Source organism: Anopheles nili, chromosome X, assembly GCF_943737925.1.
Source record: "Anopheles nili chromosome X, idAnoNiliSN_F5_01, whole genome shotgun sequence".
Taxonomy (NCBI): domain Eukaryota; kingdom Metazoa; phylum Arthropoda; class Insecta; order Diptera; family Culicidae; genus Anopheles; species Anopheles nili.
The window spans coordinates 5,569,686-5,589,533 of record NC_071293.1 but is presented as its reverse complement, the minus strand read 5'-3'; the positions used below and the strand labels follow the sequence as shown (position 1 = coordinate 5,589,533).

At 48.3% G+C, this 19,848-nt stretch overlaps 3 protein-coding genes across 3 annotated transcripts; 1 reads left to right on the top strand and 2 right to left on the bottom strand.

The window, feature by feature from the left end:
* Positions 1-1,863: 1,863 nt before the first annotated feature.
* On the top strand, positions 1,864-3,844 carry LOC128729176 (outer dynein arm-docking complex subunit 3). Its single transcript, XM_053822831.1, has 2 exons — positions 1,864-3,044; positions 3,121-3,844. Exons 1-2 carry the CDS (start codon positions 1,864-1,866, stop codon positions 3,842-3,844), a joined length of 1,905 nt encoding a protein of 634 aa, XP_053678806.1.
* Positions 3,845-9,044: 5,200 nt separating this feature from the next.
* Positions 9,045-11,255, bottom strand: LOC128728530 (polycomb protein Pcl). Its single transcript, XM_053822158.1, has 5 exons — positions 11,182-11,255; positions 10,933-11,149; positions 9,973-10,428; positions 9,670-9,893; positions 9,045-9,558 (listed from the first exon to the last, which is right to left on the bottom strand). The coding sequence occupies exons 1-5, from the start codon at positions 11,253-11,255 to the stop codon at positions 9,045-9,047; spliced, it is 1,485 nt and encodes a 494-aa protein (XP_053678133.1).
* Positions 11,256-13,649: 2,394 nt separating this feature from the next.
* LOC128728262 (dihydropyrimidine dehydrogenase [NADP(+)]) lies at positions 13,650-18,518 on the bottom strand. Its single transcript, XM_053821881.1, has 5 exons — positions 18,261-18,518; positions 15,799-17,095; positions 14,197-15,734; positions 13,958-14,115; positions 13,650-13,884 (listed from the first exon to the last, which is right to left on the bottom strand). Exons 1-5 carry the CDS (start codon positions 18,306-18,308, stop codon positions 13,797-13,799), a joined length of 3,129 nt encoding a protein of 1,042 aa, XP_053677856.1. The 5' UTR covers positions 18,309-18,518; the 3' UTR covers positions 13,650-13,796.
* Positions 18,519-19,848: the final 1,330 nt, after the last annotated feature.

The following is a 19,848-nucleotide window of genomic DNA, read 5'->3' as shown; positions in this document are numbered from 1 at the left end:
ATGCTGGCCAAGCGAGTGCTTACGCGGCAGATCCGCTTTTTCAGCTTGACGTTCGCGGGGTTTTGAATTGCACCGGAACAGGATGCTTAGGCGACGTCTTTGTCTTTGACATCAAGTCGAGTAAACCCCACGCAGTGTTGGGATTGTTTATGTTACCCGAAGTCCAGGCAAAAGGAAGCGAGCAGAACATGAGAGCCTTGCCTTGCGTCAGCACATTTGAACTTCTGTCATCGAACGAACAACGAATAGCCGGTGGTTGTTTACGTTACGGTATTAATAAACACTTCACTTTGTTGCTGCCAGTGCTCTGGACGCGAAATTCGGCTGAAACGATTTGAGCTGCCTGCAGTCGAGCAGCATTTGGTTGATCATTTTGATGATGCATGGGGGATTGCGACAAAATGGTACCATTTCAAATCTGCCGCTTCTCTAACGCATGAAACATCCGATTTAGCGAACAGCAAATCGCTTCTAATTGGCGTCACATGCCGATAAATACATAAAGTTGATCGTCTCGCCGAAACCAGCGGTTTTGAGGCATAAAACTATATGATTATTGTAGGTATTATTGGTCGCATTAGTTCTGCTTAGCAGGAGAATATAGCAGATCGTGGCCGATGGGGGAAATGCTCCTGTATCATAAAGAAACGAACGGCAATTTTAACTCGCAACGGTCGCCGTGGAATCGTGTCGATTAGCATAAGAGCGTGCGCGAGCGAGAAAGCGGGTGCGAAGGAGGGAACGAGCACGGGATGGTGAATTAAAAAATTGATACATATTCTGAGGTTGACGCAGGACTGTGGACCTCCAAGGACCTGCTGCGCAAGCGGAGCGGTTCTCTACCATCAATGCCTGCATCCACCTGGGCTCTTTCGAGGCTCACAAAGCGAATCGAACGTTGCGACACGCACACACGTTCATCGGGCGTGATCCGCGCTCACTCTCTTTCTGAGAAAACCACACCGGACAGGAACTCCAGATGGGCCCGTTTGGGAACAGGTTTAGGCTCGGAAGGCTCTACAGCCATCGTATATCGCGAGCAAGCGGCCAGCTTAGATATATTTTTGAGAGAAAGAGAGGGAGAGAGAATATCTGCCCTTCACCCACGGCAGTTAAATGACCGTTTCGATCGAATGAACATTTGCAGCCGTTAACAAAAGACCTCGAATGAACACATCAGTAACGGCATGAATATCAAAATAAACGGCGCTGAATAAATGTCATTATAACGGATTCGAGGTGGATAGAGCTCTAGGAATTAAACAAGCTAAAAAGAGGTTTAAAACGGCAGTTAATTTTGCACTTTAAACACTTTTCATACTTGCCTGTGAAATAGAAGTATTCAAGGTCTTGAAAAAACATATTTTCAAATTAAAGCAAGCCTTCGATGTAGCTCACGAAGAGATTATAATCAATTGAAACAAAAAAAAAACGTTTCAATCTACCTTTAATATGCCTACGTACAAATACGATCATAATATGTAAACTCGATAGAATAATCTTTAAATAACGTATGTCACGTTTGGGGGAATATTGAATAAAATATTCGGACCAGAATTCATACTCAGAATCATTCGAAAACGCAAAAAAAATGAAATAATTTTATTATTTGCAAACCAAACCTCAACATTTCCATTGCAGTGATGGGTTTTATAGAGCATCGGAATTACGGAATATTAACCATTTCGTCCTTCAACAGGTAAACAGGAAAACCCTTCGAGCAGTGTAGCTAAAACCACAGCAACCGTTGCCACTAGCGACGGAAATAAACCACCCTAGTTACGTCGTTGTTGAATCGATGAGAACCAGGCATTAAAGGAGCAATTCCACATCAATTACAAAGTGCGGTGCAACTACGGCAAAATGTCGACCCCGAAACCAATCCTGAACGCGGAAAATCTCGCCCTCACCAACAAACGCATCGGTGAGCTAAAGAAAAAGGTGATGCTGGCCGAAGGGCAGAAGAAGGCGTACACCGAGGAGTGGAACGACAAGAAAAAGGCCCAAAACGACCGGATGGGTGAGCTCCGGAAAGAGGTACGCGATCTAACCAACAAGCTGTCATATCTCTACAACCCAACAAGCGCGAAGGCCCAGAAAAACGTGCAGGAGATCAAGCGACGCGTGCCACTTCCACCTGGTGCCCGATCCGTCGCAGACGCCCTACGTATCGTCGACCTGAAGGTGATTGATCTGCACAAGCAGACGGATGTGACAGAAGACCGGATGCGAAAGCGTGAGCGTCACTTCAAGCAGTTAGTCGAGCAGTACCAGGCGCTCGTTGGTTACCGGGACGCGAAGTGTGACGGTTCGAATCCACCGGAAACGATCGAAGAGGACGCGAACCGGAAGCTGATAACGCGGCTCGAGAATGAGATCCACCGTACGACGGTCCAGTGGATGGAGGCCGAACACATCCGGAAGAAGTACCGCGGTATAAAGTCCTCGCTGATGCGTGACGCGGAGAAGTTCGAGAGCTCGCTGTTGGAGCTCGAGCAGGCGATCACGGAGCAGCAGGCCGAGATCAACAAGCTGGAGGAAGTGCACAAGGAGGCCGTGCAGATGCGTGACAGCACGAAAACGATCCTGCAGCGGCAGGAGCAAACGACGCACTACTCGAATAAGGCGCGCGAGAAGCAGGCACAGGACTTCCGCCGGCAGGTTGAAGAGCGCAAGCTCGAGCTCGAGCGACTCGAGCGGAAGATCTTCTCGTCCGGCAAAACGCTCATCCACCAGGAGAGCATCCTGTCTGGTTCGGGTGAGCATGGGCGGGCTGGTGAAGGTGGTGATGATGGTAGCAGCATACACGATAAGGACGGTGCGTCTGAGATGGAGCAGAAGTTCAAGAAGCTGATGCAAGCGACAGGTGTTAGTGCGGCCGGGGAGGTTGTGGACCGGTTCCTGGCGCAAAGGGAGGCATCTGCGAGGCTCACGTACCTGCGGACAGTGACGGAGAACGAGAAGAAACAGCTGGAGGCACAGCGGGAGTTGATGAAGGCCCAGCTGGATGCGTTCAAGTTCGCGGACGTGAAGGATAGCGACGTGTAAGTATTGAGGGGGTTTTTTTCAGGGTCTACGATGGCTCCAGCGGACTAATACTAACACCTTTTCCCCCACCAGCAACCAGGAGGAGTTGGAGAAGATCAAGAACTCCATCGAAGAGGAGAAGCAACGGCGTGAGGAGTGCGACAAGGCGATCGAGTACACACGCAATGTGTTTGACACGATTAAGGATGCGCTGATTGAACTGCTGCTGAAGCTGCGTGAGATCGAGGAGAGCCTTGACACGACCCCACCGTACGGCCGCAGGACACCACTGAAACCGGCCGAGCTGAAGGACATCACCTCCGGCAGGTTAGCCGTCGAGGAGCTCGGCAATTTGCTCGAGGAGCGGATCAAACTCGGCCTGATAGCGAGTGGCCAGCTGGCGGCGGATGTCGACAGTGGGCTGTCGGAAGATGAGGGTGAAGGTGCGGGCCTACAGGCGGGTGGGTCATCCCCTACAACCACACCACCGACACCGGTAAGCGGCCAGCAACAGCTATCCCCCGGACCGATCGTACCGGCATCAACCGCCGGAAGTAGCGTGCTTTCCGGTTCATCCCCGGCCGGTGAGGATCGCGAAAAGCCACCCGCTTATCCGCCGGTGTATATGAACCTGATTGCCGGTCGCACAACCACACAGATCTCGTCGACCTCGCCGGGTCAAGGGACAACCGTCGTCCTGTCCGATGACGAAGGTGACGTCCCGTCTCGGAGTTATCTGAAGCGCCAGGCGAACATGATTATCGAGGCGAAATCACGCCGGAAGGGCTTCCGGATGCCGGTTCCGAAGCGACGCTAGATTAGACGCCATCACCAATACGCGAATAAAACACGCACGCACTTGCCGTTTCCGTTCGTACGTATTCGTTTTACGTGGATTTATTTATCCTTTTGCCTACTGGCTCCGGTATTTTTTCTTCTTCCTTCGATACAAGGGAATCTTTAATTCTTCGCTTCATGTGCGTTGGAATCCGTTTATTCCTTTCCGTTTGCTTAAAACTACCGGTTAAGCTCGCAAGCAAAACCTCAAGTTCGAGAGTTCGATCATTCTTTTTAGTTTTGATTTCGTGGAATTAGGTTAGTTATGGTCCAAGCCATTCGCCCCCCCCCCCTCCCTTCCCTTCCCCTTCGTGCGATATATGGCCAGCTAGGACCGAGCGATGGCGTGGCAGTGTATGTGTGCATCGGCTTCGGACACACTAATAAAAACAAAAAGGACATTCCATTCCCATTCTTTGTACCTTAAACTCGCCCCACTGCGATCCCTGCGTACGTTACAGTTGTTGTGGCCACATTCGCCGCTAAATTAATGCTAAATTGGTTCGACATTATGCTAACGTCGTTGCGACATTCGCCTAGATTTTTCCCGCTAGCTTTTCGTTTAACTACTACCGAGCACGCGGAACACAAAGCGAAAGAAACAAAGCCCGAGAGGACGCGAGGCGAGTGAGTCCTTTTTGTTTTGGCAGTTTTTCTTTGCTTTTCCGCTCGCGCTGGAACGTACTCCTCAGACAGTGTGTGTTTGTTACGTGCTCCTCTCATCACCTTCGTTTGCTACTATCACATCTCATTGGCAGTGGGGTTAGGTGTGTGCATGATGGATTATCACCGACGAGCACGGAGTGAAATCCATCCGCTCAGTTCTTTGTGAAGATTTTTCGTCCTCACCGCGATCCTTGCGCGCGTGCGCGTGTGTGCCTCACACAGCGGGCCGTGTTCCGAAAGCGATCCATAAGGAAAATTTTGAGGAATTTTAGTTACACGATCGTTGGACGCTAAAATTAGACTAAATAAGGTTACTTGTGGCTCGCGTTTGGTAGCGCGCACCCGGTTCTCGACTAGGACACCGGAACAGGCCGGAAGCGTGTGTGTGTGTGGCCACCGGCACGGTAACGAATAATGTGCCTCATTCGAGCAAGCGCAACCGCTGCGAAGGACACACCGGATCGTGTTCCTTTCGGCGCCGCGCGCCAACATCGATAAATAAATGGTGGTGAGGTTTTCTTAAACTATGACCGTCGCTTGTTTACAAAAGAAAAACAAAACAAAAATTATTTAACTCGCTACCTTAAAATTACATTCGTTTAAATGATGGCTTAGAGATAACATTAAATAAAAAAAAGTTTGAAGGAACCTAGTAGGAGTGGTTCAACGTACGCAGTAGTGTTGCTATCTTTCTACAACGCCGATCGAGGATCTACTTCGAGGATCTAATTGCGCGACGTTTTTGTTGCCTAGAGTAAAAAGTTGCAAAAAAAAAAAGGAAAAACTAGTTCGCGTGTTCTACGAGAACGAAATGCCGATAAGGCTCAGTCTCGGGGGTGATGCTGAATGCAGCGGGCGAAAAGGGTGGCCTTTTGTTTTTTCTTGGACCTGACGAGACGCACACTTGGGCACAGCGGCACCGAGAGCGGGGCAGTCTAATAAAAGGCAACAACAGTAAACAACAAAATTACTAAGAGATCGAAAAGTTGTCACCCAAGTCGTGCTCTCTGCGTGTGCGTCCTTTCCGCCATTTTGAAAGTGGCCACCCGGAAAAATGAATGCCTTTTTTATGGCGAGTGATCGATGGAAGGAGTGCCCTGAGAGGGCCTCTTCTGCTTCTTGCGTCTAAGCGCCGGATTATCCGGGAAAGATCTGTGTTCGCGGACGAAAAGCTTACGTGCTAAATCGTGCTTTGCTAAACGGTGTACAATTTCTGAAAGGAACCGTGCTTGTGTTCGATTGAATCCGTTTGATTTAGCGTAAGTTTCGAATAATTATAACGCTTCCACATTGTGGAGTTAAGTAAGTAACAAGACAAAATAGGACCAAAAGCTAGAATTTCGTTAATGTTGGCCTTCGTGGGGATTCTAACAATAATTGTAATAGGAGAGAAAAAAAACAGACTATTCTGACTGATGAATTGCCAACCGATCGTTAAACGTCTAATTGAAATCATTGCTGTTTTGAACGCGTTCGCGAAAATGTGACAAACCTTAATTCTACTAGGTTTACTTAAAGAACAAAAAGTATACGAATGTCTCGAACCTGTCGTCTACTGAACCTCTAACAGGACTTCCGCCTTACCGTCGGGTGTTATACGCTTCCCTACGACGGCGACACGCTTGCGAAGTGCAGACCGAAATTCGGCCCCGGACTGCGAAAATGGCGCAATCTGTTTCGAATCCGGTGGTGAAGCATGCTCGGTGGCAGGCGAATTCGAACAGCACGATAGCGTGCAGGAAGGCAAGGCGTACAGCCGGGAGATATTGTCGCGAGGTACAAGCGGAGAAGTATACTCGTGCATGCGGTGATACGGAAGCGGCCAGCCGGATTGTTTTTGGTTCTTGACGTCCGATAGTTCAGCGAGTTCGTGGCGGGGCGATGCCGTTTCATCGATGCCGCTTGTCTCGACACATCCCAGTGATCTTTTTAAGCGCTTCGTTTCGTCGTAGTTCACATCGGTGCGCGGTCGTAGCTTACGGCGGCCGAGTAAAGTGCTGGCTGGGGCACGGGAGACAATCTTCTGCTGCTCGTCGTTGGCTGGAAGTACAAAACTGGATTCAACACTCGCGGTGGCCGGGGAATGTGCCTTCAATGGCTGATCCGGCCGGGCCACGTCCACCCTCAGTGGAAGGTTGGGCTGCTGTGTTATGCGTGGTTTGTATAGCGCTTGTTCCGCAATCGGAACGTGGTCTGGGGTTTCCTGCTTTTGCTGCATCGGTGCTACTGAAGCCTATCGAAAAGGAACACACTTTGAGTATGCGGCTGGCAAACAATAATCGACTCAATTTCTACAAGTTAGCTTTTGTAAGGATGGAAAATTAACAGAGGAAGTATGATAAAACTTTGGTGTATCGCATGCCACAATTGTGCTACTTACGCGATTTGCTCCGTACCATGTATTTATGGAACATAGATGAATGGATAAGGATTGCCCAATACGCATAGTTTCTTTTTTTAATACCAATTGGAGCGGTGTCTCGTACCAGGATATTGTTGAATTAGTCGAAAAATCGACTTCAAAAGTGACCTTAAACACATAACGAATTGACCAAAAAAACTATCTAACTACTTCTATGTAAAAAAATGTTCAAACCATAGGAAGATTTAATAAGTTAAGTCTTGATCGGTTGTTGAGTCGTCTTGACTTTAACATTTTTTTACATACCGGGATAGTCTATCCCGCGTACGATTAAGAGATCTGATCCAGAAATCATCGTGCGTCGAAATTTAATGTTTTGGATAGCGAGTTCCCCCCTAAAGTGTAGTAAAACTGCTTTACTATACTCAAGTTTATGATGTTGGATGCCGCAAAAAATAAACACACAATCGTTGAATTGAGTGAGAATTATTTTAAAATGAATATAACTGCGTTGTGTGGTTAGCTAAAATTGAATCGCTGTCTAGGAATCTGAAAACCCGTGACACCCTGCCGGAAGATTATTGTTCTGTTGCATAAAGAAAACGACTTCACCATCCTCGAAACGTAAACATTTTTGCCCTCGAGTTTATTTTTATCACCCAACGGAATTATGTTCCTTTCCCCCGAATGAACATAACATACATAGTTTGACGCATTCTTCAGCCATATGCCGGAAGTCTCCGCTCATCTTACCGGAAGAGGTTCGTTTATCTCGACCACCCCGATCGAGGCGCTATGCTCCACTTATGCTCCAAGTAGGATGGCGATCGGGGTAGGAGGGTTGTTCAATTCTTCACCGGAAGTTATCGTATTTTATCGAGTAATTCAATTTTTTCGAAGTTTTTTCTCGAAAAATTGGTTGTAGAATTTAGGTGCGCACTATACTTCTTTAATATATGGTAATTATCACCCTGAATGCGAACAAATACGGTAATTATCACCCCATTATTTTGTACGATTATATCATGGCTTGTTGCTTATATTCATAGTTTTTGATCTTGGTGAGAAGAAATAGTCCCGTTGGTGTTGATAAAATTTTCCTTTCTTACACAAAATATATTTTTAAATTTTGAAATATGTTGTCGATGTACTTATTAAATGGATTAAATTGTTTGAAAATAAATGAAGCGTCGCTTCGAATGGGATTTCAAAATAGTATAATTACAGATTCAATGAAAATCATTCAGGTTAGTTGCCTGATCGCGCAAATTTAAATGAAATAAATTCGAATACATCGAATCCACCTCGGATAAGTGGAAATAATTACTTGTTGAGCTTCGCGAGATAAAAATAAAGTTTAAGATCATTCAGGATCGTTGCCTGATCGCGCAAATTTAAATGAAATAAATTCGAATACTTCGAGACCACCTTGGATAAGTGGAAATAATTACTTGTTGAGCTTCGCGAGGTAAAAATAAAGTTTAAGATCATTCAGGATCGTTGCCTGAACGCGCAAATTTAAATGAAATAAATTCGAATACTTCGAGACCACCTCGGATAAGTGGAAATAATTACTTGTTGAGCTTCGCGAGGTAAAAATAAAGTTTAAGATCATTCAGGATCGTTGCCTGGACGCGCAAATTTAAATGAAATAAATTCAAATACATCGTGTCCACGTTGGATAAGTGGAAACAAGTAGTTTGTAGAGATTCGTAAGTGTAATGTAAATTTAACGCTTAAGCAATAAACAAATAAATGTAATATTTATCGAAGGAATAGACTGGTAACGGGTGTTAGAGTGTGGTTTTTGTATCTCGTGAAAAACTACACTTCACCTCATGGTTAGACTGTTGATCTGTTATGACAGAGAACCAAAATGGTTCAATTTCTTGCGCTTATAGCAAACTAGTAATTTTTTGATCTTAAAAAGGAACACTTATTTTGAATTGATAAAAAAAAATAAACACGCATGCAAATGAGTATCCAAAAGGATACGCCTAACACTAAGGAAATGTTCATGTGAAAAAATACGAGCAAATGGCGGTATCCGGGGGGGAAGGATTCCCCATTTACCTTAAGAATATAAAAAAATCGACACGCTCTCAGGCACGGGTTGTGAAGACATAACAGTGAATTATAGTGAATTGCGGTGCTACTCCTGTTCTTCTTGTTTCACATTCACAATACGTACCGGTTCCTCGCGAATCGCCGCCAAATCACGCTGGGCGAGCAATCTCTTTTTACGCGCTTCCCGGATTGGCGTTGCATGGACAACGTCTTCCATAAACACCTCGTCGTAGAAAGGATTGTTAGGGCCGTCAAAATTGACCGGCGGCGGGATTAGCTTATCCAGTTCGCTTCTCCATGTCGGCGTTTTTTCTTTTACCGGCGCCACTGGCACCGGGCTTATCCTGCGCTCATCCAAATCCGCGGGCATCGAAGAGGAACCGGATGCAACCGGTTCTTCTGAATCGTTGGTGGCTCGGCGACGCTTCAGCGTTGGCTTACGGGTTGATTGGGGTTTGATCGATGCCGACATGTTGGGTTCGTGCGATCGAGGTTTATTTGCGCGGGGATCGACGACAGATTCCGGCTCGCAGGCAAACTTCAGACCGAGCATTCGTTCGCGGCAAGCCGCATCTGTCACGAAACTACGCTCGACATACCTGCAATAGAAGGGTAAGGAAGGCGAAGGGCGGAGGGGAGGGGGAGCGAACGAAAAGGTGCATAAAGCTGCGCCCTATGGTGACGCAAGTCGCGGGGGCATGTCTACTTACACACGCTGCATAAAGTGAAACTTTTTTTTCCGTAGCAGATTCTCCGTTACTGTCACGTGTTGGCCAACGGGCAACTTTACGGGTACGGGAGCTGGTGGCTCACTTTCCCGCAAAGTCCAGAGTTGATCGGAGAGTTGAAGCTCACGCCCGTTGACAAAACGGTTGTCACTTTTCATCGCTTGAAGCAGTTGATAATTTGAAACGTTACGAGAATTAATCAGCATCTGCAAACAAAAAAAAAACAAAAAGGACGAGCTAAAATTTGACAAATGTGCGGACGGGGAGCCCCGTTTTGCATCCTACCTTCTGCGGCAGCTGCAGCGTGTGTACGTTGTCCTCGATGAAACGCACGATAGCCGTGTCAAGATCGAACAGGCGCGGTCCGTTGCGCATGAGCAGATTGAAGAGCGCCAGGTATGCTAGGTTGGTCCAGGTGAGCTCGCGACGGCGCACAAACTCGTGTCCATGATTGCAGATGGAGCAGACGAACAGATAGAACGTGTCCCCGAGGAAGATTGGATACTGCAGGCTACGGATGCAGCGCTCATGAAACCACTGATAACAGCGGCAACACTGGATCATCTCCTTGGCCCAATTGCCGTCAGTGCCACAGTAGCAGTAGACACCCTGGGTGTTCACCTGATGTGTTTCGTTCCACTTTAACGTGTCCAGTTTGTAGGGCAGCTGATCAGCGCTCGTCAGTGTGTTGAATACATTCTTCATGTCACGCGCATCGTTGATGGTAGCGGCTACGGGTGGCTGTACTGGGACGCATTTGCTGCAGATCAATTCACCATCCCGATGTCTACGCGTATCCCGATGGCTGCAGCGTAGTTCGCTACTAGAATTTTCCGTTGAAACAGCTTCCATTGCAACAGTTTCCGTTGAAACAGTTTCCGTTGAAACAGTTTCCGCTGAAACAGTTTCCGCTGAAACAGTTTCTGCTGAAACAATTTCCACTGAAACAATTTCAATTGCAACAGTTTCTGTTTCAGTAGTAACGATTTCCTTTTGTTGAGCAGTTAAGGTAGCATCCGTTGTTACGTTACGCCCGATTCCTGAGGCTTCCCCAGTTTCGAAATAGTGCTCGGTTTCCTTTGATTGTTCGGCTGTCCCTTCCGTTGAGTTTTCGGCTGTCCCTTCTGTTGGTTGTTCGGCAGTCCCTTCTGTTGGTTGTTCGGCAGTCCCTTCCGTTGGTTGTTCGGCAGTCCCTTCCGTTGGTTGTTCGGCTGTCCCTACCGTTGGTTGTTCGGCTGTCCCTACCGTTGGTTGTTCGGCTGTCTCTTCCATCGATTGCGGATCTTGCTCGTCGTCATTTATTTCACCTCCCATCAGGACCATCTCGGAGAACGGCGCCCACTTACGCGTACCGTCGTCGAACCGCACTAAGCATTCGTTGGCTCTGAACTCGATAAGTGTACCGAGGAAGAGTTGACCATTCTCCATGGGGACCAACGCATCCTTGCCCAACTCGAAAATTCTTGGAACACCCGCAGGCTCAGGCTCAGGTACAGGCTCAGGCTCAGACTCAGACTCAGACTCAGGCTCAGGTTCAGCTTTAGGCTCGGGCTGGGGTTCAGCCTCATCATCAGAGTCCGCGTCTATCTCGACGACCTCCACGGCGGGCGGATTAGTTGGTGGTGCTGCTGGCTGGTTTGTTGCAGCAGCTGCTGCTGGCTGGTTTGTTGCAGGAGTTGATGCTGGCTGGTTTGGTGCAGCAGTTGCTGCTGGCTGGTTTGTTGCAGCAGCTGCTGCTGGCTGGTTTGTTGCAGCAGCTGCTGCTGGAAAGTTTGCCGCTGCTGCTTGCGGCTGTTCAGACTCGGCTGCGACTACGTATCTACATGATCGCAGGAGTAACTCCATTTGATAGAGAATCGAATGACGGCTACAATGCTGAGGAACAGCTTGCTGTTGAACTTGCTGCACAGGAACATGCTGTACAGGAACTTGCTGTACAGGGATATGCTGTATTGGGACTTGCTGTATAGGGACTTGCTGTATAGGGACTTGTTGTATAGGGACTTGCTGTATAGGGACTTGCTGTATAGGGACTTGCTGTATAGGGACTTGTTGTATAGGGACTTGCTGTATAGGGACTTGTTGTACAGGAATTTGCTGTACAGGGATATGCTGTATTGGAACTTGCTGTATAGGGACTTGCTGTATAGGGACTTGCTGTATAGGGACTTGCTGTATAGGGACTTGCTGTATAGGGACTTGCTGTATAGGGACTTGCTCTACAGGGACTTGCTGTACAGGCACTTGCTGTACAGGCACTTGCTGTACAGGAACTTGCTGTACAGGGCCTTGCTGTGCATATACTGATTGCTGATGGCCTTGCTTTCTTTTCGTTATATTAACACTAACACGGGCCGGCATCACAATCGTGATGTAGCCCCCGGCCGTACGATGCTGATATATGCGCGGTATTTCTTCGTCGTGTGAGCACTCCTGGATGATTATTTGCTGCGTGTTTGATGAAGAGGCAGGGCTTGGGCAAGGCTCCTCGGACGGTCGTACCGGCGTTGACATACTCGGCTGCGGTTGAGCCGGTTCCGGTTGGGTCGACGTCGGTGGCGTGCCGGTTCGCTGTTCATTGCCTTCATCGATTTCTCCCGTATTTATGATCACCGATTTGGTGGCGGTATCGTACCGCAATTCGACTGGCGGACTCATAGCGGTGGTCAAGTTGTAAAGTTTTTGAAGAACAGAAAATTTTTCACCTACGAAAGAGAAAACGCGCACACGTGGACACTAATTTGCTTGTACACCTACACTAGTTCGGTCAGCGTTTCTGTTCGAAAGGATAAAATAAAATTAACTTACCTTTTTACAGACGCCCAAATCAAAGTTGAAACATGGCTGCCGTAACGGACTTAAAATGAAGTCTGCGTGCGTATGTAGCGGGTGATGTGAATGCGTTTGTTCACGTTCCCAGGTGCTACGAGAGCAACGATCAAACGGCACACAAGCAAGCGCGTCTGTTCACGGTTTTCTGGCGTCGTTTTTGTAACACCTGAGTCGGTCGTTTGCACTTTCTTAGGAAACAAGTCACAGTTTGAACACAATGGTGATTTTGGAGAGGAGTTCGTGTGAATATTTTGACTAAGTTTTTTTCCTAATGCTCCTACCTCTACGGCCACCAAGACAACGCGCGACCGACTCCAGCCAAATGCAAAGTAAAAGTGATTGAAAGTGATATCTGATTGTCAAGATAGTTCTTCTTCCGCCATGTGTTATCGTTTATGCCTTCAGATGTAAAAGTGACAGTGACTGGAACGTGTGTCGGTTGTGGTACAAAGCCTAATGATGCATAAAAAGCCGAGCAGTTTTATGCTGCGAACAGACACTTTTTATTTGGCGGGCAAAATTTCTTATTTCTAGCGGAAAAATAACTGCCGATAAAAGACATTTCGAACAATCTAGATTCAGCGTGTGAGAGAGAAGGCACATCTACACGATGTTGAGGCTTTCACTTTTATTTTGCATCTTGAATTGATTTTCAAACAAATTAAACCAAGTTTTAGCAGCGATGTTCTTTTGTACCGTTGTTTATGTTTGTTTTTATAACTTGCTTGCTCGAGTTTAAATGCTTCTAGTGCGAGAAAGTGTGTTATAACGCCGGTGGAGTAAAAGTGATAGCTATATGTTCCGATTGCTATAAAATGGCGACAGGAAGTGCTATAAAAAGAAGCCAATAATAACTATATTAATAAAAACATAATCGATTGTGAGATTGATACAGGGATACATGCATGGTAAAAAATACTTTGAGATGCAGAAAAATATTTGCGATGATCTAGATATTATCTGAAATATGTAACATGTTCAAAAGTCGAGCGCTATATCTACTCGAATCGTACGTTATCGAGTAGTTGTGCTAAAACGCATGGTTGTCAAAATTCATTCTTTGACAATTTAAAATGGATTTTTAAAAGATTGTCGTTATTAGCGAAATAAATGAATTAAATCAATTATCTTGTTGTTTTTTTATTGAAAGAGTATATTGACAAACCATATAAAAATGCATCCTAAATTATTTCTACATAATACACGGCTTTTACACATTCTTCTGTTGAATAAATTGTCCCAGCTTCCGGAAATGAAGACTCTGCAAACACTCGAAATCATTGCGACGGGCTAAGGGCGTGCACAGTCACGTTGCCAGTTGGGAGGCCTCGCTTGATAACGTGCGGAATCGTTTTCGGAACCATGCTGTGGAAGGAAGGAAAATAAAGGACTCTCTGTTTAGGAAGGCTTGCTCGTCGACGATAAACGCGCCACTCACCTGATGCAGTCGATGACGGGGCACACAGAAAGGCATAAGTTGCAGCCGGTACAATCGTCGTTGACGTGAGGTAGATGCGTCACCGGATCAAACTCGATCGCCTGGTAACCGGAATCGGCACAAGTCATATAACACTTGCCACAGTTGATGCAAAGATCCTGCAAAAGGGGGTGAAAAAAAACAGCACTTTGAGAGAGAGCCTTCTTGCTGGGGGAGGATGAATCACATCAAACACCTACATCATCTATGAGTGCAACCACCTGTTTGGTGTTGTCCAGCTTCTTGTAGTCACCAATGCGCGGCAATGCCGTGCCCAGCACATCCTGCACCCTTGGAACGGTGTTCGGCGTGGAAGAGACCGTATCGTGGTCACTCGTTCCATTCGCACCGTTGGCATCTCCGTTCGAGCAAGGATCCCACAATGGTCCATGTTGCACGCGTAGCTGAGCCAGCTTCTCCTCACGCTGCCGTTTATACTCACCAAAGTGCAACAGCGGTTTACCATCGTCGGTACGCAACGGTGCCACTGGTTTTCCCTTCTGCAGTTTAGCCGTCGGTGGTGACTGACCATCCCACGGCAGCGACTCCGGTGGCGGGTTCGCGCGCAGATACAACAGCGCCTTCAACCCCAAAATGTAGTCCTCAATGACGGTGAAGTCTTGGTTCTGAATGGACGAGCAGATCTGCAGGATCGGTGCCCCACACTGAATGAACTGCAGTGCCACCTCCGCCGAGTCGATGCCACCGATACCGCAGATCGGGAATCCTGGCAACTTATTGCCGATAAGTGAGATCGCCCGCATCGCCTGAGGACGTGTCGCATTCCCTGAGACACCGCCATAAGTCGTGCGCTTGTCAGCACCGACCGACGGCCAAGGTGTTCCATCCGCACGTAACGACATCAACCCCTGCACGGTGTTGATGGCAGACACGCCATCGGCATTGCCTCGCTTAGCAGCTTGCGCGATCGACACGATGTCGGTGATGTTGGGTGTCAGCTTCACGAAGAACGGAATGCGAACGGCACTGCGCACCCACAGCGAGATGTTGTACACCAGCTCTGGATCCTGTCCACATGCCAACCCCATACCCGACTCACCCATACCGTGGGGGCAGGATAGGTTCAGCTCGAGCATGTCCGCACCAGCGGTTTCGGCACGCGACGCCAACTCCACCCAATCCTGCTGGTTGTACGTGCACATGATGCTCGCGATCAACACCTTACTGGGGAAGTCACGCTTCAGCTCGCCGATGCCCGTCAACCAGTAGGCAGCACTCTTCTCCGAGATGAGCTCGATGTTCAGGAACGCACCCTGCTGGGGACCGTAATTCTGGCCCGCCGTTACACCGCGCACAATACGCGGGCTCACGTTCGTCACCGTGTCCTTGTCAAGGGCAAACGTTTTTGTGACGGCAAAACCCCAACCCTGCTCGAATGCCCGCCGTATCATGGCGGTGCTCGTGGTTGGTGGAGCTGAGGCCAATCCAAATGGATTCTCGAACCGAACGCCGCACACCTCCACCGAGAGGTCGACTTTGTCGATCTCGGTGTAGAACAGCGGCAGCTCGGGCTTGGTGTCGAGAGGGAGTCCTTGCAGGTGGCAGTGCATGTACCAGGCGGCCGTTTTTCCGTCATTCACCGACTCGACCGTTGTTTCGGCGGCACCGGCCAGGTCTCCTCCACAGAAGACGCTTGGTAGGGACGTCTGTTGCGTCCTCGGATCGACCTCAGGTAGACCCCATCGGTTCATCCGGAGTCCGTCGAGTGCGGCAATGACTACAATGCGAGAGAGTGGTTAGTTGTCGACACCCACAGGACATAGCTGTTGCGGTATACTTACTATCCGGCTCGTACAACCCAGAACCGAACGCGGAAATGATGTAGTTCGCCTTAAGCCGCGTCACCTGGTCTGAGTCCTCCACCCAGTTGCCAGTATCGTCCTGCTCGGTGCGGAAGAACTCCATCGCCGCGATTTTACCACCCTTCAAGATCACCTCCTTCGGGGACATGAACGGGATGAACTCGCACCGTTCTTCTCGCGCCAGCTCGACCTCTTCCGGTACGGCACGGATGTTGTTATTGCCCTTCCGGAACACGACGAACACCTTGCGAGCGCCACACCGCAACGCAGACGTTGCACAATCGAACGCGGTGTCACCGGCTCCCAGAACGATGACATTGCCACTGAGAGTAGGCAGCTTGGATCCTGCCTTGCTGCAACCACACAACCCCGGTTTGCTACCATCGGCGACCTGCGGTAGGAAGCTCTTGGACGTGAAGAAACCCTGCTCTTCGGACAATCCTTCAAACACCCGATCGACCTTCGGCTGAGGTAGTCCTATTCCGAGGAACACCGCGTCTGCTCCAGCTTCCAGCAAACCTCGCACGGTGAGATCCTGGGCGGAAAGTGAGCGATTCAGCTCGAACTTCACGCCCAAGTCCTTCACCAGCTGCACCTCGAAGTTAACCACATCCACCGGCAGCCGGTACTGCGGGATCTCCGATGAGCTGAGTCCTCCAAGGTACGAGCGTCGTTCGTACACCGTCACATCTCGGTATCCCAGTCGTCCAAGAAACGTGGCACAGGATAACGAAGCTGGACCTCCACCTAGCAGTGCGATACGCTTGCTTGGGTGACGAAGAGGCGCTACACCTGGTGGCACGATCTGCTTCAGGCCCATACGCTTAAACACCTCAGTGGCGAACTGCTGCAAACCTCCGATGTTGATGGGACCTTCCTCAACGGCGGCTAGGTTACATCCACCCACGCATAAGTCGCTCGTTGGACAGACCATACCGCAGGTCAACCCGAGCGGATTATCCGAGAAGATGGCCTTAGCTGCTCCGTAGTAGTTCCGGTTGGCGATGCTCGTGATAAAGCTCTTGATGTCGAGCTGCGTTGGGCAGGACTTTTGGCATGGCGCATCGGCACACTTCAGGCAACGCGCTGCCTCCTTTAGAGCCGCTCGCTCTGACAGCGTGGTGTGCTTGATGTCCGAGAAGTCGTTCGTGAGGGGAGTGCAGGATGTGCAGGAGCGATCTACATTGCGCTTCCAGTGTTTCTTCACCTTTTTCGTTTCGGTGGTTGGTACCAGCGAGCAGGACTGCTTGACACGTGGGTTGAGAGCGAGCAGGCTCTACGATGGAGGAATTAACGAGGAGAAACGAATTATGCAGAAACCCTGCTTGGGATGCACAGTGGGGAAACTATTTTTTGAGGAAACATCCATTTGTTTGTAGCAAATAATATTAAATATCTGTCTTTGTCTAATCACACATGATTTTGATCATTTCATGAAATATATTTTTTGTATATTATATTAATATTTGTTAACGTAATATAATATACATTAATATAATATACCGAAATATGTTAATATATTTCGGTATATTATTTTGATAAATGTTAATATATTATAAAATGATTGCGACCATATTTTATTAGCCAACACGTGTACTACAAGGTACCATGCGTCTCCATAAGTATAAAAAATGTATTTATAAAAACCACTCCCATTCGAAAAAGTGCATGTATGTGGTGCTAAAAAATCCTACTTACTTCTCCTTCTATTTAGTTAGTTAAAATAATAAACAACATTTTAAGAAATTTTCTGACCGCCTTTTTCCCCAACGCCGGATGGTGGCTTTGAACCGACCAACAGATGGCGCTAATGTAAACCGAAAGTGGTACGAAACCAAGGGGAAAAAAAGTCGACAACGAAAGATCGCAGCGAGCGATGCTGATATCGCACAAAGAACATGCTGCCGTTGTGTAAACACTTTCTGTTGATGAGCATCGGATGGCATGTTGGGTTTGATTTGATGCGGAGTTTGCTTACAAGCAAACCTGCAACGTTACACAAAACATTCCATTCAACCGCTCTTGATGACCTTGGAGGGGAATGGATTCTTTTGCGATTGCAAACCTCCCTTTTGATTGACGTTTCCAACCGACAAGTGATGTGTGCTTATGACGCACTAACACAACAATTGAGCCATCGTACCGCCGTCTTATTGAAGGTCTATAGAGCGAATTTAATTGAGGTCGCTGGAAGCTGTACTAGCCTTCCACGGGCTTGCCCATCACCGATGGGATGGCACGAAGTGAAGACGAAGAAGAAGAAAAACAACCGCACACACTTACACGAGTGATAAGCCAATTAATGGGCTCGAGCAGTTACACAACGTGACGCGCGACCGTTGACGTAATTGCGCAGCTAAACGAGACCCAAAGGGCTCGTAGGGCAGCCGTTCCGTGAGGGCAACGGCCACGGTGTAGTGGGCGGTGGAATGCGGGCTTACCTCGATGTCCGGCAGGTCTTTGCTGGTCAAAACACTAGCACAACTCATGCTGAGATGTTTCTCGTTCTCTCACGCTCAGAAGCTCTCCCCTGCTAGGTTGTCCTTTTCCGTTTTTCTTTTTTTCTTTTTGATCTAGCTGGTTATCGTTGTGGTTGAGTGTTGAACTACGCCACCGTCTGCTAGAGTACAGGTCACCGCTGGAATGTAATCGTTCGACGTTTGTATGCACACACAAAAGTGAAGAAAAAAGCCACAAAGCACGCCTACTCAGCACGAGCACTGAGTGTGAACTGATCGGGGTGGTTTAGTCTGCTCGGGTCCGAACCCAGATCTGGGGTGTTCTGCGCGTTTAGTGCTAGAAGCTGCGCTATCTGCGCGAACCGGTGGGAAAGAGAAAACCAGTGGGCCGAGCTGAGAAGGAGCCCGACGGTGAACCGGCTTGGGTTGTGGTGGAATGTTGTCGCACGGGAAGCAGCTGATTGTCGTTTTGCTCGTTCGCTTGCGGGCTTGGCAACCGGTCGTGCATTGGGTTGTACCGAGCGATATCGGTTCCCCGGTGTTCGGTGTGATAAGCCACACGCATACACGCGCTCGCGTGTGGTGTTGCCGACCATTGACAATTGCTTAGAACATGCCCTGGGTGACAGGAGCGTGCCAAACGGGGCCATATTGGGGTAGTCGACCTGTTGTATGCTGTTTATCGCTTGTTTTTATCTCACAACTAACAGGTTTTTATCTCTATCTGCCCCCAGCTTATGTTTTCTACACCACACTGATAATGCGACCTTCGGAAAGGGTACTCTATGCAAATTAATCCCTGTGTCCGGCGCATTTGAAAGTGAATATAATTTTGAAGCGCAAAAGCCCTCAATCGTGCTCCCATTAGCTGGTGACAATTGGCATGATTGCAGCGAGAGTGATGCCCCAAAACCTTGTTAGGACGTCATTCAGAGCCCGCCATCCTGTGTTTTTTTCACTCTCACCCCCCCATTTGCACGCACACACACGTGTGGTGGTGTACATAATCCTAGCGATAATTCTGCCCGATTGCACGCTGTCCGAGATTCGGCACAAAATGGTTTTGATTTAATTACGCCAGTCCTGTCAGCGGGGGCTCGAAAAAAAAAACATATAAATAAATAAATAAAAAAACTAAAACCCCACCATTTCATCAGGACCCGAGGCACCACCTCGGTGCCATTTGCAGATGCGATGCGATGCGATGCTCCAGCGAGCGTGAAATAAAATCCCACCCACCCACCCAGCCACCCTTTCACCCTTCTGCCCACCACAGGCTGCCCCACAATGGCGGCCGTAATCGCGTATGTCAAAAGTTCACGAATTTTCTTTCGCGTCACAAATTCGAACCACACCGATTATGTCGTACGAGCTTCCCTGCCCGTAACCATTCGCCTGCCTTATCGCCTGCTTCTCGATGATAAAGGACGGCAAATAACACAAAGCGCAAAGTACGAACCAAAAAGGGGGGAAAAAAAAATGAAACACAACAGCACCCCAAAAACACTAGTCCTAGATTGACGCAAAACTCGCGCCCTGAGCATGGGAAACATAAATCACCGTTCACGGT

Coding starts and splice junctions, on each gene's coding strand:
- LOC128729176 (XM_053822831.1), top strand. CDS start 1,864: ATGTCGACCCCGAAACCAATCCTGAACGCGGAAAATCTCGCCCTCACC. Junction 3,045..3,120: donor GACGTGAAGGATAGCGACGT/GTAAGTATTGAG, acceptor TTCCCCCACCAG/CAACCAGGAGGAGTTGGAGA.
- LOC128728530 (XM_053822158.1), bottom strand. CDS start 11,255: ATGAGGCTGAACCCCAGCCCGAGCCTAAAGCTGAACCTGAGCCTGAGT. Junction 11,150..11,181: donor CTGAGTCTGAGCCTGAGCCT/GTACCTGAGCCT, acceptor GGGTGTTCCAAG/AATTTTCGAGTTGGGCAAGG. Junction 10,429..10,932: donor AGACAGCCGAACAACCAACG/GTAGGGACAGCC, acceptor GTCCCAGTACAG/CCACCCGTAGCCGCTACCAT.
- LOC128728262 (XM_053821881.1), bottom strand. CDS start 18,308: ATGAGTTGTGCTAGTGTTTTGACCAGCAAAGACCTGCCGGACATCGAG. Junction 15,735..15,798: donor TGGGTTGTACGAGCCGGATA/GTAAGTATACCG, acceptor CTCGCATTGTAG/TCATTGCCGCACTCGACGGA. Junction 13,885..13,957: donor CCCGTCATCGACTGCATCAG/GTGAGTGGCGCG, acceptor TTCCTTCCACAG/CATGGTTCCGAAAACGATTC.